General features: G+C 40.7%; 1 protein-coding gene across 2 annotated transcripts in view; it reads left to right on the plus strand.

Moving 5' to 3' along the window:
* ST8SIA6 (ST8 alpha-N-acetyl-neuraminide alpha-2,8-sialyltransferase 6) overlaps positions 1-12,851 on the plus strand; it is a 52,799-nt gene that overhangs the window by 31,082 nt on the left and 8,866 nt on the right. Inside the window, exons 8-9 of one of the 2 annotated variants that reach the window (XM_021387851.1) lie at positions 2,233-2,705; positions 7,132-8,574. In XM_021387851.1, the coding sequence (XP_021243526.1) occupies positions 2,233-2,701 (469 nt within the window). In that variant the 3' untranslated portion in view covers positions 2,702-2,705; positions 7,132-8,574. Of the gene's footprint in view, positions 1-2,232; positions 2,706-7,131; positions 8,575-12,851 lie in introns of those variants that run through there. The other variant, XM_021387852.1, reaches the window with a different exon arrangement.

Genomic DNA, 12,851 nt, shown 5'->3' on the forward strand with positions numbered 1-12,851 from the left:
GATTTTTTTTGCTATAAGTTAACTGCTTCGATGGCTACCAAGCCCTTTTTAACACAAATGAATATGAATTATAGCTTGCCCCAAAATAGATTTAGCCCATTGATGTTAGTGGGGGTGCACTAAAATCTGAGAAAAGAAAAGTTGGTCCAGTGACTCCGCTTCACTGGTGACTGGTGACTGCTGACCTAGTGCATGATTTCTGTGACCTTGACCATAGTCCCCTGCCACAGGTACACTCATTTTTTTAGCCAGATTAAGCCACCTTGAAGTTAATAGGACTTGCACTGAAGGAAATAGGAATTAAGCCTGTGTGAGGATGATATAAGATTATGAGAGGCCTTTAGGATTTGAAAAAAATGATTATTTAAATAGTCAGAGAAGACTTTTAAAGCTTTTGAAGGAGGAAAGGACAAGGAAGCAACCTGCAATTAGCAGAGCTATCTTTGTTTTCTCATCTAAGAGTCCTGTTCTTACTTAACTCATTTTGATTTCTAATTCTGTGTTTCAGTACTGAGTTAGTTTGATGTTACCTCTTGTACTCCAGGCCTGTCCAACCCTTGGCCCCCAGACTGCATTCTGTCCAGCCCAGCCTGTCCGGCAGCTCACCCCATGCCATCATGGTAGCATCTCTTCCACGCAGAGCAACCAGGCCTGGCCCTGGGTGTGCACTCCTTGCACAGCAACAACCAAAACATCAGCCCAGGACAATTCCTCTTCACTCAGTGTGGGCCAGGCAAGCCAAAAAGTTAACAGACTCTCTTGCAGGAAACAAACACAGTTCTTGTGTGTCCTAATGAAGCTGGGCTACACCGCACCTTATAGCAGCAACACTTGAAAGGAAAGTAAGTTCAGGCTTCTAGCTAAGAAGGAAGTACAGACATCTCGATTCTGACCTGAAGGCTTTTTATACATATTACACTGAGTAGAAACAAAGATAATTCTGGGAAGAGAGGGCAGAAGTTCACCCTTAGCAATAAGCTCAGGACTCTTGCTTGCTTTCACTACATAGCTCTTAGATACACAGGGGACTAGGTTGAGCAGGAAGGGCTGAGAGTCTCTCATTCATTCTGTTTCAGAGCCTGCTGATAATGGGATTTTTCTGAGAAGCAGAAGCTGTAAGTTTAAATCCCTTCAGACTGAGACTGGTTCTATCTCTCTTTGCACGGGTTCAATTGTGCAAGAGGCAATTGTTAACTACAGTGAGAGTTTTGAATGAAAATAGCAGTAGCTGCTGTCCTCTGTGTGGAAGTTCTGCATGAGAAGAGAGTTTGAACAAGCTCAAGTTGCTAAGAGAAATGAAAATACTTTTTCCATTTTCTGGAAATAGAGCCATTCATGAACAGTGATCTCTGGTAACCCATAAAAGGTGAAAGCACACTGCTCACTTGGGCAGCTGCCAGAAAAAGAGGACTTTTTGCAAGTGCCATGTGTTCAGACGATTCAGACAACTAAGATCTATAAAATTAATTGAGAGGCAGCCTTGTGTCTTGTATCACTCTGAAAAGTTCAGTATTTGGAAGCACTGCATTATTCAATGGTGGGAAAAATGTCTCTTTGCTGACTGCTGGGGAACCAAAGCAACTGAGGATAAATCTTCTTCATCTGTTAAATTAGAACACCATTGCTCCCTTTGTTGTCAAAGGAGATAAATAGACACACCTATATTTCAGCTGTTTTAAAAGCATGTCAAAAGCAACTAAAACCCTGCAAAACTTGAGCACCAGCTCATCTTTAATGCTTCAAGACTGCTCATGTGCATAATAGTATTTCCACACAAGGCAGACACCCAAGGTTTGAAGAGGGGTTATTGTATACATGCTGGTGGAAGAAACACTTTTCACAGATACATGTAGTACGTACCATTAGGGAAGTATCCTTAAGCAGAGGATATATAATTTTTTTTTGAATCCTCCTTCAAAATTTTTTGAATCAACCACTTCTGTAAACAGGTCCTAGTCTCATTAGCAGTGAATTTTTCTTCTCAAGTAACCCCTGTGTTGCCAAATCAATCATATGAAATATGTTCTTATTATACAAAAGAGCCAGATTTTTCCTTACAGCATGTGACAAGATATAACAGATTATCATAAACTCACAATGTAGACAAGCTGAGCTGGTACACAAGAGTTTACAACTCCTATATGCAAGTGCCGTTATACAGTCTTGGTCTGTAATATATTTACTTCATAGTGTATTCCATTCACTCTTTTCCTAAAATGTTGTACTTGGCAGATACAACAAACTAAATGAAAAGAAGACGGAATTTGTGGAGAACGTTGCGGTCTATGGAGATGCTTTCCTTTTATTGCCAGCATTTTCCTTCAGAAGCAACACAGCTACTTCTTTTAAAGTCTATCACACTCTGCAAGAGTTCAAAGCAACCCAAAGGGCAATATTTTTTCACCCCACCTATCTGAAAAGTCTTGCCCAGTTCTGGAGAACTAAGGGTGTGAAAGCCTACCGGTTGTCATCTGGTTTTATGATCACTAGTGCTGCTGTTGAGCTGTGTGAGAATGTGAAGCTTTACGGCTTCTGGCCTTTCTCAAAATCCACAGAAAAGATGCCAATCAGCCACCACTATTACGACAATCAGCTGCCCAAACCAGGTTTCCATGCAATGCCCAAAGAATACAACCAGATCCTTCAGCTTCATGGCAAAGGCATTTTGAAGTTGCAGTTTGGTAAATGTGAATCAGACTAAAAAGGTAGGTCACATTCCTATGACATTAAATGTCTTTATTTAAGTCATGTATCAAAGCAAAACATCTCCTTAAGGAGATGTTTCTACCTTACAATCAACAAATGTTGAGTTCATGAAAAAGATTGGATATATATAATATACTGCAGAGCTGAGAAATGCTTTCTAAGTGTGAACTTTAGATGGGAGGATAGCTAAACACGCAGTATCACTGCAATTCACAGTCAGTCAGTAGTGTCTCCTCATCTCAGATAAATGTTTCCATCAACCTATGTTTGGTTTGAACCAACGTCCTTTGTGAATCACTTTATTTAAGGCAGTCCTGTACTGTAATCAACAAGAGAAGACATCTAATCCTGACATAGTATTTCCAGGTATATACAGAGGCCAAAGTAAGGATTAAGTTGGCCCCATGTAGGACTAGCATGTGTATGCACTCTTATTCCCTCTCATTCCCTCTTATTAGGGAAAGATCTGTTTAGAGCAGTATGCTGTCTCAGCCCTGGGCTGGAGAGCAGCTTGTGGACAGCAGTGAAGAAGCTGCCGTACACTACAGCAGATCTTGCTGAGCATTTTACCTTGAAGGAACCTGGAATCTGGGAGTTACAAATACAGGGTGAAGTGTCATACCCTCTCTGTTCTTTCAAACTGTTCCATTCCCCTTGGTCCTCTGCCTTCTGTGCACTTCCTTAAAGAAATACAGCAAACAGTCTGGCCCCTGACCTTCACCCATTTTACCACGTACAGGTTACAGATGACTTTGAAAATATTTGTCTGCATGTTTTCAATCTTGATTTTCCCTATTTGTGTAGACACTTAGAATAGAACCATAGAATGTCTCAAGGGAAGGGACCCACAGGGGTCCCTGAGTCCAACTCCTGGCTCCGCACAGGACCACCTGAAATGCAAACCCAATGTCTAGGAGCATTGTCCAAAAGCTTCTTGAACTCCAGCAGGCCTGTGGCTGTGACCACTGCCCTGGGTAGCTTGTTTCTGTGCCTGTACTTCTTCATTTTCTAAGCTAACTCAGAAATTCCCCAGTTCAGAATACTGTCATCAGATTTGCCTTTCAACTCTGTTTTCCCAGAGGGTTCAAGTTAATATAACAGTAAGTGAACTGTACAGTAAAACCACCACATGCAGTGGACTTTAATTGGACCGATGTAATCCTACTACTGTATTTCTATTTCAGTAAGCTAAAATAGCATCATCTTGCTCAAGCCAGAAAGTTTGAAAGCTAAAGGCTTTTTTTTTTTCATGGCTCAGTTGTGAAATATGTTTGAAAGTACCTTTTGATGCTATTTAGAAAACATGCTGTCAAAGATACATTCGCAGTTGGTTTGTAGTCAGAGACTGCTAAGTTTTAAACTAGCTGATTGCTAATACCAAAAAGGCACAACCTTTTATGGTGTAAGTTTCTTTGAAGAAATAGAAAAATAAACTGCTTTCATGTATTATTAGCATAAAATAAAATAGTTTCTAAGTCCCTTCTAGCCTATCTGGGGAGTCCGTTCTTGTCTCTAGTCCATGGTAGGAGATTATTTAAAAGGAGGTGTATGTGCATGAGGTTTCATGTGGCTAAGGTAAGCTTTTTTGCTTGCAAAAGGTTGCAGCATCTTGGAAAGGTTAAGAAATACATAATGTATTTTTCTTAGTGGCCAAGCTGTTTATATCCTGCAGTTTCCATTGTATTTATTATTTCTGCAATATAAATCACTGGAGACATTCCATGTAATTTTAATTGTAGTAACTACACCAAATAGCAAAATGAAACGCAGCTCCTTATGAATTTTTCATCCAGAGAGAAGTAGATAGAAGCCACAAAAATGTTTAAGCATCTGTATGGGTTAATTAAATGCTGTCCATGCTTTGCAGACTGAAAATGATTTTTGTGGTCAAATTTGCAAAATGAGCTGTAAAGGAAAAAGCAACCAGAAGGATAAGTTGTGCTGCCTTGAGATTTTTTTCCACTGTGTTAATCGCTTCTATTTACAAAGAGAAAAGTTAGTGCTTTAATAAAAAGAAATTAAATGCTTTCAGTATGAGCTATCGTTCTGCTACTATTATCAAATATACAAGATAATTGAAATCCTATAAAGAGTATATTTTGCAGAAGATGACTTTTTCTAAAAACTGAACAATCTCATTTCTCTTTTCAATTTCTCTTTAATGTTACTCTTGCTCCCCACACTTCCTTGTTAGTGGGTAGCTGAAGCTTCCTTATATCACTGGGTGTCCACGAAGGTCTCAGGCAGAATTTCCCTCACATGTTACTGGAACACAAGTCTGCTGCTGTAAATAAGAAGTAGATGAATAAGAAGTGCTGTGCTACAAGCACCTGCATTGCAAGCAGATAGCAGGGAGGGAACACCACAGGGAGAGCATACCTGCATCCCAATGAATATTTTCTGCAGTGTTGCTTGCCATTCTTGCCATTGCAGAGGTGCACTTTGCTTGTTGGATAGAAGGGACTGTCAGGTGTGAGAGTCCTTTAGAACTGGTTCTGAACAATGTGGGAAACTCCATCAGCCTTAATATCCGCTCCCGCACTGTTAAGATTGTGCTCAACAGAAATGCATGTCTTCGCAAAAGTAGATGCATACCTATCGCAGATTGTAAGATGGGAAATGGGACATCAGCAAAATCTCAAAATGTAATTAAAATAATGATCTTTATTATTTTTTATTAAATTACAGAATCATTTTTGCTATGGCCCTGCAGCTGAAGGAAGAAGTCTTGTTTGTTCATTGCTTTAACCTGATAAGCCTGAAAGGCATGTCATTAGCTTCAAGTAAACATGGGCTCAGGGCGGGGAAATGGCCTGAATCCTGTTTAAAAATAGAGAGAAAAATCTGATTAGAAAAAATGCCAGATGATAAATTAATCAGACTGGCAAAAATTTGATGGCTCAGAAGCCTGGTTAAAATGCAAACAATATCTGACCAAGAAACCATCAGGTTTTCTGCTTGCTAGAGAGAGACAGTGGGGAAGATGAGTATGTATTGCTTTGACATACAGCACGGCAGCGTTAAGCAGCAGAAAAGAACCATGGTGAATAAGAATGGAACTGAGACTCCCTGAGCCCGGGGCAGGGAATAGTGCTCAACTGTCTGAGCAGAAGGTGCTGCAGGAGGAGAGGCTGAGCAGGGAAATGCTGGTGGCTAGAGCGTAAGGGCTGCTGAACCTTCAGCTGAGTGTGACTGTGTGTTACCTGGAAAGTAACAGCTGGGTCTGGGTTTTTAATTGCAAGCAGATGAAGAAAAGCCATCTATTTGTAACAGGGAGAGAAGTCATGCAGCCTTCCAGTTGAGGTGGAGCTAGCTGGGCAGCATCGTGCAAAGCAGGTGGCTGCCTGCCTCCTTAGTCGTGATCCTCTTCTCATCAAACATAACCGGGTTATGCCACCCTGCCAGCATGTAGTATTTTGTTAATATTAAAAGTTCCTGGAAATGCAAATCAGTTATAAATACCATTATAAATAATCTATTTATAAATATAATTGTTATAAAAAGCCCATTTATAGTTGTAGGATACCAATATGAGCTTAAATTCTACTGGAATTCTTTTATCCTTGCAGTGTCTCAGTGTAGCTGGAGACACGTGAGCTACATCGCAGTTTACTTTTAAGGAGAAAAATATCACATTTTGAAAATAAGGACACATCTGGATTCCTGCCAGGCAGCTAAATTTCAGCCTCCCCAAATATTATCCAGCATCAAATTATTAGATGTGTGCAGCATTAAAAAAAAGGTCTTCTGCTTTAGTGCCCCTGCCACATAGCTTTAAAGTATACATTTTGCTCATGTGTTCAGCCACTGAGCTAAGTGCAATAAGAATAATGTCAGTAACGAAACAAGTGGAGATTAGTTGCTTCTGTTTATTTAAACCCCACCAGATTATAAAAAAAAAAAAGATTAAATCAGATTAGAATTTACATTAGATGTTAAATCAAATGGAAAAAAAATCTGTACAGATTTAGGAGGGTTTTATTGTGTTTTATAGCAGCAGAACTAGCCTGTTGAATAAACAGAATAAATTCATTCTCTAGCTGTTTCAAAGTATGATTAAGATAATACAATTTAAAGGCTACCCGTGTTCAGATTAGCAGTGGATGTGGTTGCGCCCAGCCCTGTTCATGTTAGAAAGCTGCAGAGGGTGGTGCAGGTGGGGTGCTGGAAAGAAGCGTTCCTCCTTTAGAAAGAGCAGATGCTTGAGCTGGATTGGGCACTGGCAGCCCAGCTTAGCCAGGAGACTTTTGTGAGCCTGTGTAATAAATGTCAGCAACCTCCAGTTTGTAATAAAGCTGAAAAAGCACATGAAGAAGGTGAGATACATACACAGAAGAATAAGCTATTGGCTGGTTTTGAATATAAAAAGTGCTTTTCCTACTGTACTAATAATATCAGTAACATGTTTTATTGTTTTAATTCCAGGGTGATGATCCAAAGGAGACAATTTGTGTATATCTTAGCAACTCGATGTTGGATTTGATCTGATGTGATTTTGTGAGCTGTAAACTGCGTCATTACAATAGATAAATATTTTACATTTGGGGAGAAAAGGATTTTTCACACATTGACTGCTACATTTCTGATTCTTAAGTATTCTTTTTTTAATACAAAATAACATTTATGTGTAAATTCTGAAACTTCTGACTGTGGTTTTAATTGTAGCAAAGCACAATCTCAGGATGGTGGCAATATATGATGTTCATAATGTTTTTCTTCTTAAAGTATCATTAAATTATTTTGATGTAAGGTCTCTGTTTTAATCAGTATCATGGAACATGGGCAATAGCTGCTGTGTGGTAGCTGCCCAAGTTGGCAGTGAATGCTTTACTCACACTAGTGTTTGTATACATGAGAAAGATGATGAAAAGAGCTACAGTGGAGTAATTAATTCAGAGCTAAGTCACTCTTAGCTTGTCCCAGGGTGCACAAATGAAAAAAAAAAAAAAATCCCTCAGGTTAGAGATAGTCAAGTAGTTCATGTGCTTTAATTCTGTGGCCAGTGAGTAATGCTGTAGATGCAATGGGATCACTCCTGTGAATTATGTTAATTTTGTGAAGAAGTGTTTAAGGAACCAGAGCTGTATAATTATTTTTAAACCCCTCTTCTTGCTTGTATTCCTGTATAAGCTCCAGTTCAACTCCAAATGAGGACAGTTAACTGGGTTTCATGCTGCATTCCCCAAAGTCCTGGTAGGGCATGACTTTGCACACATTCCTACAATCCCAGATCCATATCTGTGCTGACATACGAGATGGACTATTCACTAGAAAAAATGATCTGTACCAGACCTACCATTTTTTCTATTTCTTTTTCACCTAGCATAACACCTTTCCCTATGTGACTACAGATAAAGAAACTGCACTGAGCATCGTTAGGAGAGCATTTCTTTTAGAGCCAACCCCAAACTCTTCTCCTATTCTGGGACATATGAGAAAGAAAACCACAGTCGCTTAATTAAAACCCCATGCAGTTCTTGTGCTTAAAGTTTCCATGTGGTCCAGTGGAACAACATTCTGCAATGAGCACAAGTGAAATAAAGAATCACATTAACGTTAATGGGAGCTACAGACACTTGTTCCTCTAGCTGTGGCTGCTGGTATATTACTGCTTACATTTTTTTACTGCAGAAAAAAGAATTGTAGTAACCAGTTTCTGTTGCAAGAGGCTTTTTTTTTTTTTGAGTCTACTTAATGATCAAATCAAAGATAAAGTGTCCTTCCTATCCTTTTAGTCAGATACTATCAGGTTTTTCCTTACTAAAACTCATCTTACTACAGTAGCACTAAATCCCCAATCAACTGATAGTTTACAGAGCATTCAGTATTCCACTCATTGAGGATTATTTCTGCAAAAAAAAAAAAAAACACTCAAAAAACCTACTTAAATGTATTGAACCTTATAAAATATCTTTTAGACTGATATCTTATAAGAGCATTTCTATATTGCTGTAATATTTGAAAGCTTAACTTGCAGCAGTTTTATAATCACATAAATATTTCTAAAAATGTTTGAATCAGTCATTACTGTTGCAGGTCTGTTAGCTGAGAAATGTTCAGCATTTTGATCCATTTCCAAGATGATATCAGAATCTCACTACCCCTACCCAAAAGTGTCCCTAAACCCAGCTACGTATATCAGCACCAAGTTCATTTTTTTGCAAAACAAGACTTAAAAAAAAGGTAGTTCTTTGGGGTGTTGAATGACACCACCGATACACAAGTGGACCATTGAATATTGGTAGGGCTTTTAAGAGAAGCAAAGATGTCATAATTGAGCTGATGGGCACAGCTGCCTTACCAGCTGGTGGCTGGAAGAGGCGAGCACAAGGGCTTGATTCACTGAGACCGTTCTGGTTCCAGCACCACACGTCCATGTTTTGTCCTCACTAGCAGTGGAATTTGTGCCAGTTTCTGGCCACGGCATCTGCCACTCACGCAGAGCTAGCTGCTGTTAGACTTTGCATCCACATTACGAGTGTGGTGGATGATTGCCTGCTGCAAGACCCCAATTACACATGGAACATAAATTTACTCCAAGAAGAGCTCTTCTATGCTATAAATCACTCACGTAGACTGTACCTGAGTGTAATGAAGCTGTGAAAAGTGGTGTACTCGTACTTTGAGTGATAGAAACAACGGAGATTGAGAACCACCTGATATTTCATCCAGGAGACAAAATACCTGTACTCAGGCGAAGACTGTAACTTATTCCTGCCTAGTGTCATGCAGTGAGGTGATCTCGACTGTGTAGCATTTCCCCTCTTGTTGTGTTCTGTTCAGCCTGTGGATTATTATCTCAGAGGACTCCAAAGATTTTTTTCATTCCTTCCCAAAACTGTTTCTTTTCTTCTGTCCTGGCTGGCTCCATTTTCTTGAGCTCAGCCCAGGGAGATATCAGTGCCACATGTGCAGCAGAGCATTAAAGAGTTTCAGAGTCAGAACTACTGTTCTGTTTGGAGACAAGGAGGGTTTGCTAACAGAGGCATACAGCTGTCCTCTGTGCTTGAGAATGTTTCTTGCCATGTAAATCAGAGCAGACTTTATGTCCAGGCAAGAGCTCCATTTTCTGAAATGCTGAAATTTTTAAGCTGTAATAAGCACCTGTCGGAGCCTTAGTTTAGTAATGTGGATGTTGTGGTTGCAGCTAGGCAGTAGTGGTAGATCCCTGATCAGTCTTTATAGCCCTGGACTCTTGCTGTGCTTTGTGTAGGAAGAGGACAGTACGCAGCATGGCACTCACCTTTGTATGTACTTAGGGGTGATGCTCCCTCAGCCTTTCATCACAAGAGGTGCTCAGACTAAATCTGATGAACTACTCAGCATAAGTATAGTGGAAAACCTGATTTTGTATAAGTAGAGAAGTTGAGAAACAATTTTTTGCAAAGGTATTTGATAGCACTGTATTACCTTATCTCAGTGATTAAATCTATACAGTGTACCATGACACACCACGAAGAGTTGGAGTTACCGTGTGTCTGGAACATTTCTGTGCAGCTGTGATATTCGTACCACATAGTCGAAAGTTTACTGGAATATATTTTAAGAGAGATGTAGCTGAAAAGAAGAAACTTTTTCCAGTTTCCTCGACAAAACATGTCTAAACTGAAGGATTTAATGGATCAGTCACAAATGAGAGAAAACAAAGTTCCATGACATGGACAGACACCTTGACTTTTTTGTGTTTTTAGCAAAGTTTAAACTTGCCAGTGACCTGAAGGCACGCTCCTTTATGGTCTCTAAGCTGCCAGCGATTTATGTGGAGTACAGAATGTGTTTTTAATGTAGCTTTCTCAGGCCTTGCTCCAGACACGAAGCTATTATGTGATGTTCATCTCATCCACTTCCCATCAGAGGAGTGCAGATCTCACACTTGGTTTTATTACAGCCCTTGCTGCTGTGTGCTTGATGGCTACTTCTTGTTAATTTGTGCACAGTCTGGGCAGCTAACAGCAGCGTCTCTCTGTGACAAGGTCCAGTTAGATTAATCAAGACTTGCTGAATCCCAGTCACTGCGGTAAAAGATGTTTTCTCTGACAGCTGAACAAATTATTTCTCATTTATTTTACATCTGTGCCAGGTTAATGATGAATAAATAGGATTTGTACCTGGCTGGGAATGTTTGTGACATTTTTGCAAGAATGAGCCGAGAGCAGTTTTGATTGAGGACTCTTGACCAAGGGTTAGGAAGGGCTTTTCAGCTCCTCTCCTCCATTTGAGGAATAATCATTTCTCAGGTTTGTGAGCCTCCCGTGTGGTCACACACTGTGGAGTGAATACAGAGATTAAATAGTTTTCTAAAGATAGAAGCACCAACAATGTGCTAATATTTCCACTGTACCTTTGCAGAGGCTGACAGTGTCCTTGCACATGACAAGTTCGCAGCATCCTTAGATTACATCCTGCTTGTCTACTTTTATTCCTTTTTCTCCTCCAAATCTGTAGTGTTGCGTTTTCCTCTAGGATCCTGTGCTGCCAGGAGCTGGTTACTTCATCTCCCTCAGGGGAACATTATGTAGTTCTGTGTGGTGTTTGCAGTGGTTCTGTATGGCCAGGAATCAAAAGCTGCTATGCACACAGCACAGCAAAATGCATTTAAGATTGCTTGGTTTTCAGTCTCGGAGAAGGCAGAGTGGTGGGATATTCACCTTGCCTGACCTGAGCTGCTAAAATCTGGGCTGTAGCTCCATGGCAACTCAAACAGTGATGGCTGGCTCTGTGGCCCAGTCCCCTTGTGCTTCAGCCCTTCCTCCATGTGGCCTCTGGCACTGGCTTGCTCCTGCACTGAGCCGTTTTGGCACTTCAAGCTGGCAAAACCTAACCTGGCAACAAAGACAGTTGTCTCATGCCAACAGAGCCATGGGAATTTCAGAGTCAAAGCAAAGGAGGGGAACGCAGCGGGGCCCTTTTGGTGCCAGACAGCTCTTGAGTAGGCCCAGCCGTCCCCTGAAGCCTCAGCCAAGCTGGGAGGTGGCACTGCTGGGGATGTGACAGGCTTCTGGGGGGCAGGACGGCAGCACAGAGTGGTCACCCACCATTAGTGTGTTCAGAAATGAAGAACTTTGGCTGGAAATAGTATTTCTCAGTTCACTGGCAGTAAGCTTGCACAACCTTGCATGCAATTCAGCACACCTGTGCTTTCAGTCTCTGCTCATCTCAAACAACATCTGCAGAGATCAGGGCTGAGCAAGGCTGGCAGTTTTGAGAGCAGTTAATCTCACTTTGATTTCCCATCCTTTGGATGATAGTGAGACATCTGGCAGCTTGCCCTTCTTGACAAAGTTCTCTATCCTATGTGATTCAGGAAGAGAAACTTAGTGATCCAGATGGCCCAGCACCTTCTGTGGCCTCCCCACACTGCCAGATAAAAATAAAAGAATCCTGTTGCTATGTGGTATTTGATTTTGAACAGTGCAAATGTTTGGATCTGTTAGTTGGTCTGGGTTAATTAATCACATAGACCTTGACCCATTGTGGACTCAGTAGTAGAACTGCAGCCAGAAATGGCCATGTTCATAGAATGTTTGATCTGGAAATCTTTCTCTGTCCTGTCACTCTCCTGTGACAAATCTGTGGAGTGAGATCCTGAAGATGCACACAGCTGTGCCTCCAGGGGATCTCAGGTCTGTAAAGACCATGTCCACTTGTGTGCACAGATATGTGCAAGATCAAGCCCAAGAACTATCCTGTGGAGTGCTTTATTCTGAAACAGCTTTATTTCAAACAGCTGATTAGTCACTTGTGTGCTGTAATCCTTGGAAGCAGTAAATTTCTTACACATGAATTTGCTGATTAAATACATCTTAGCTGCAAATATTCACAGCCAGGTAATCCTTTATCTTCATGTAAAAGAAAGACCATGCTTCAGCAGCTGGTCTTTCTCCTCTCCAGGTCTGCTAGTCAAGAATAGCACCGAAGCTGTGCTTTTACTCCATAAAGCCTGGCTCTCTTGATTTCAGATCGTATCATTTTAGGGAGGAAAGTCATCCTTCTCTGAGTTTCAAAGTTTCAAAGTTCTAAAGGCTGCTCATCGCTTGGGATACTCTGGAGAAATCATTTGAGGCTTTCAGCTACAAGGCACAATGAGTGGGAAATTTATATTAAGCTTTGTTCCAGGTTTTCATCAGGCTCATATTAAGTGTTTC

Source organism: Numida meleagris, chromosome 2, assembly GCF_002078875.1.
Source record: "Numida meleagris isolate 19003 breed g44 Domestic line chromosome 2, NumMel1.0, whole genome shotgun sequence".
NCBI lineage: Eukaryota > Metazoa > Chordata > Aves > Galliformes > Numididae > Numida > Numida meleagris.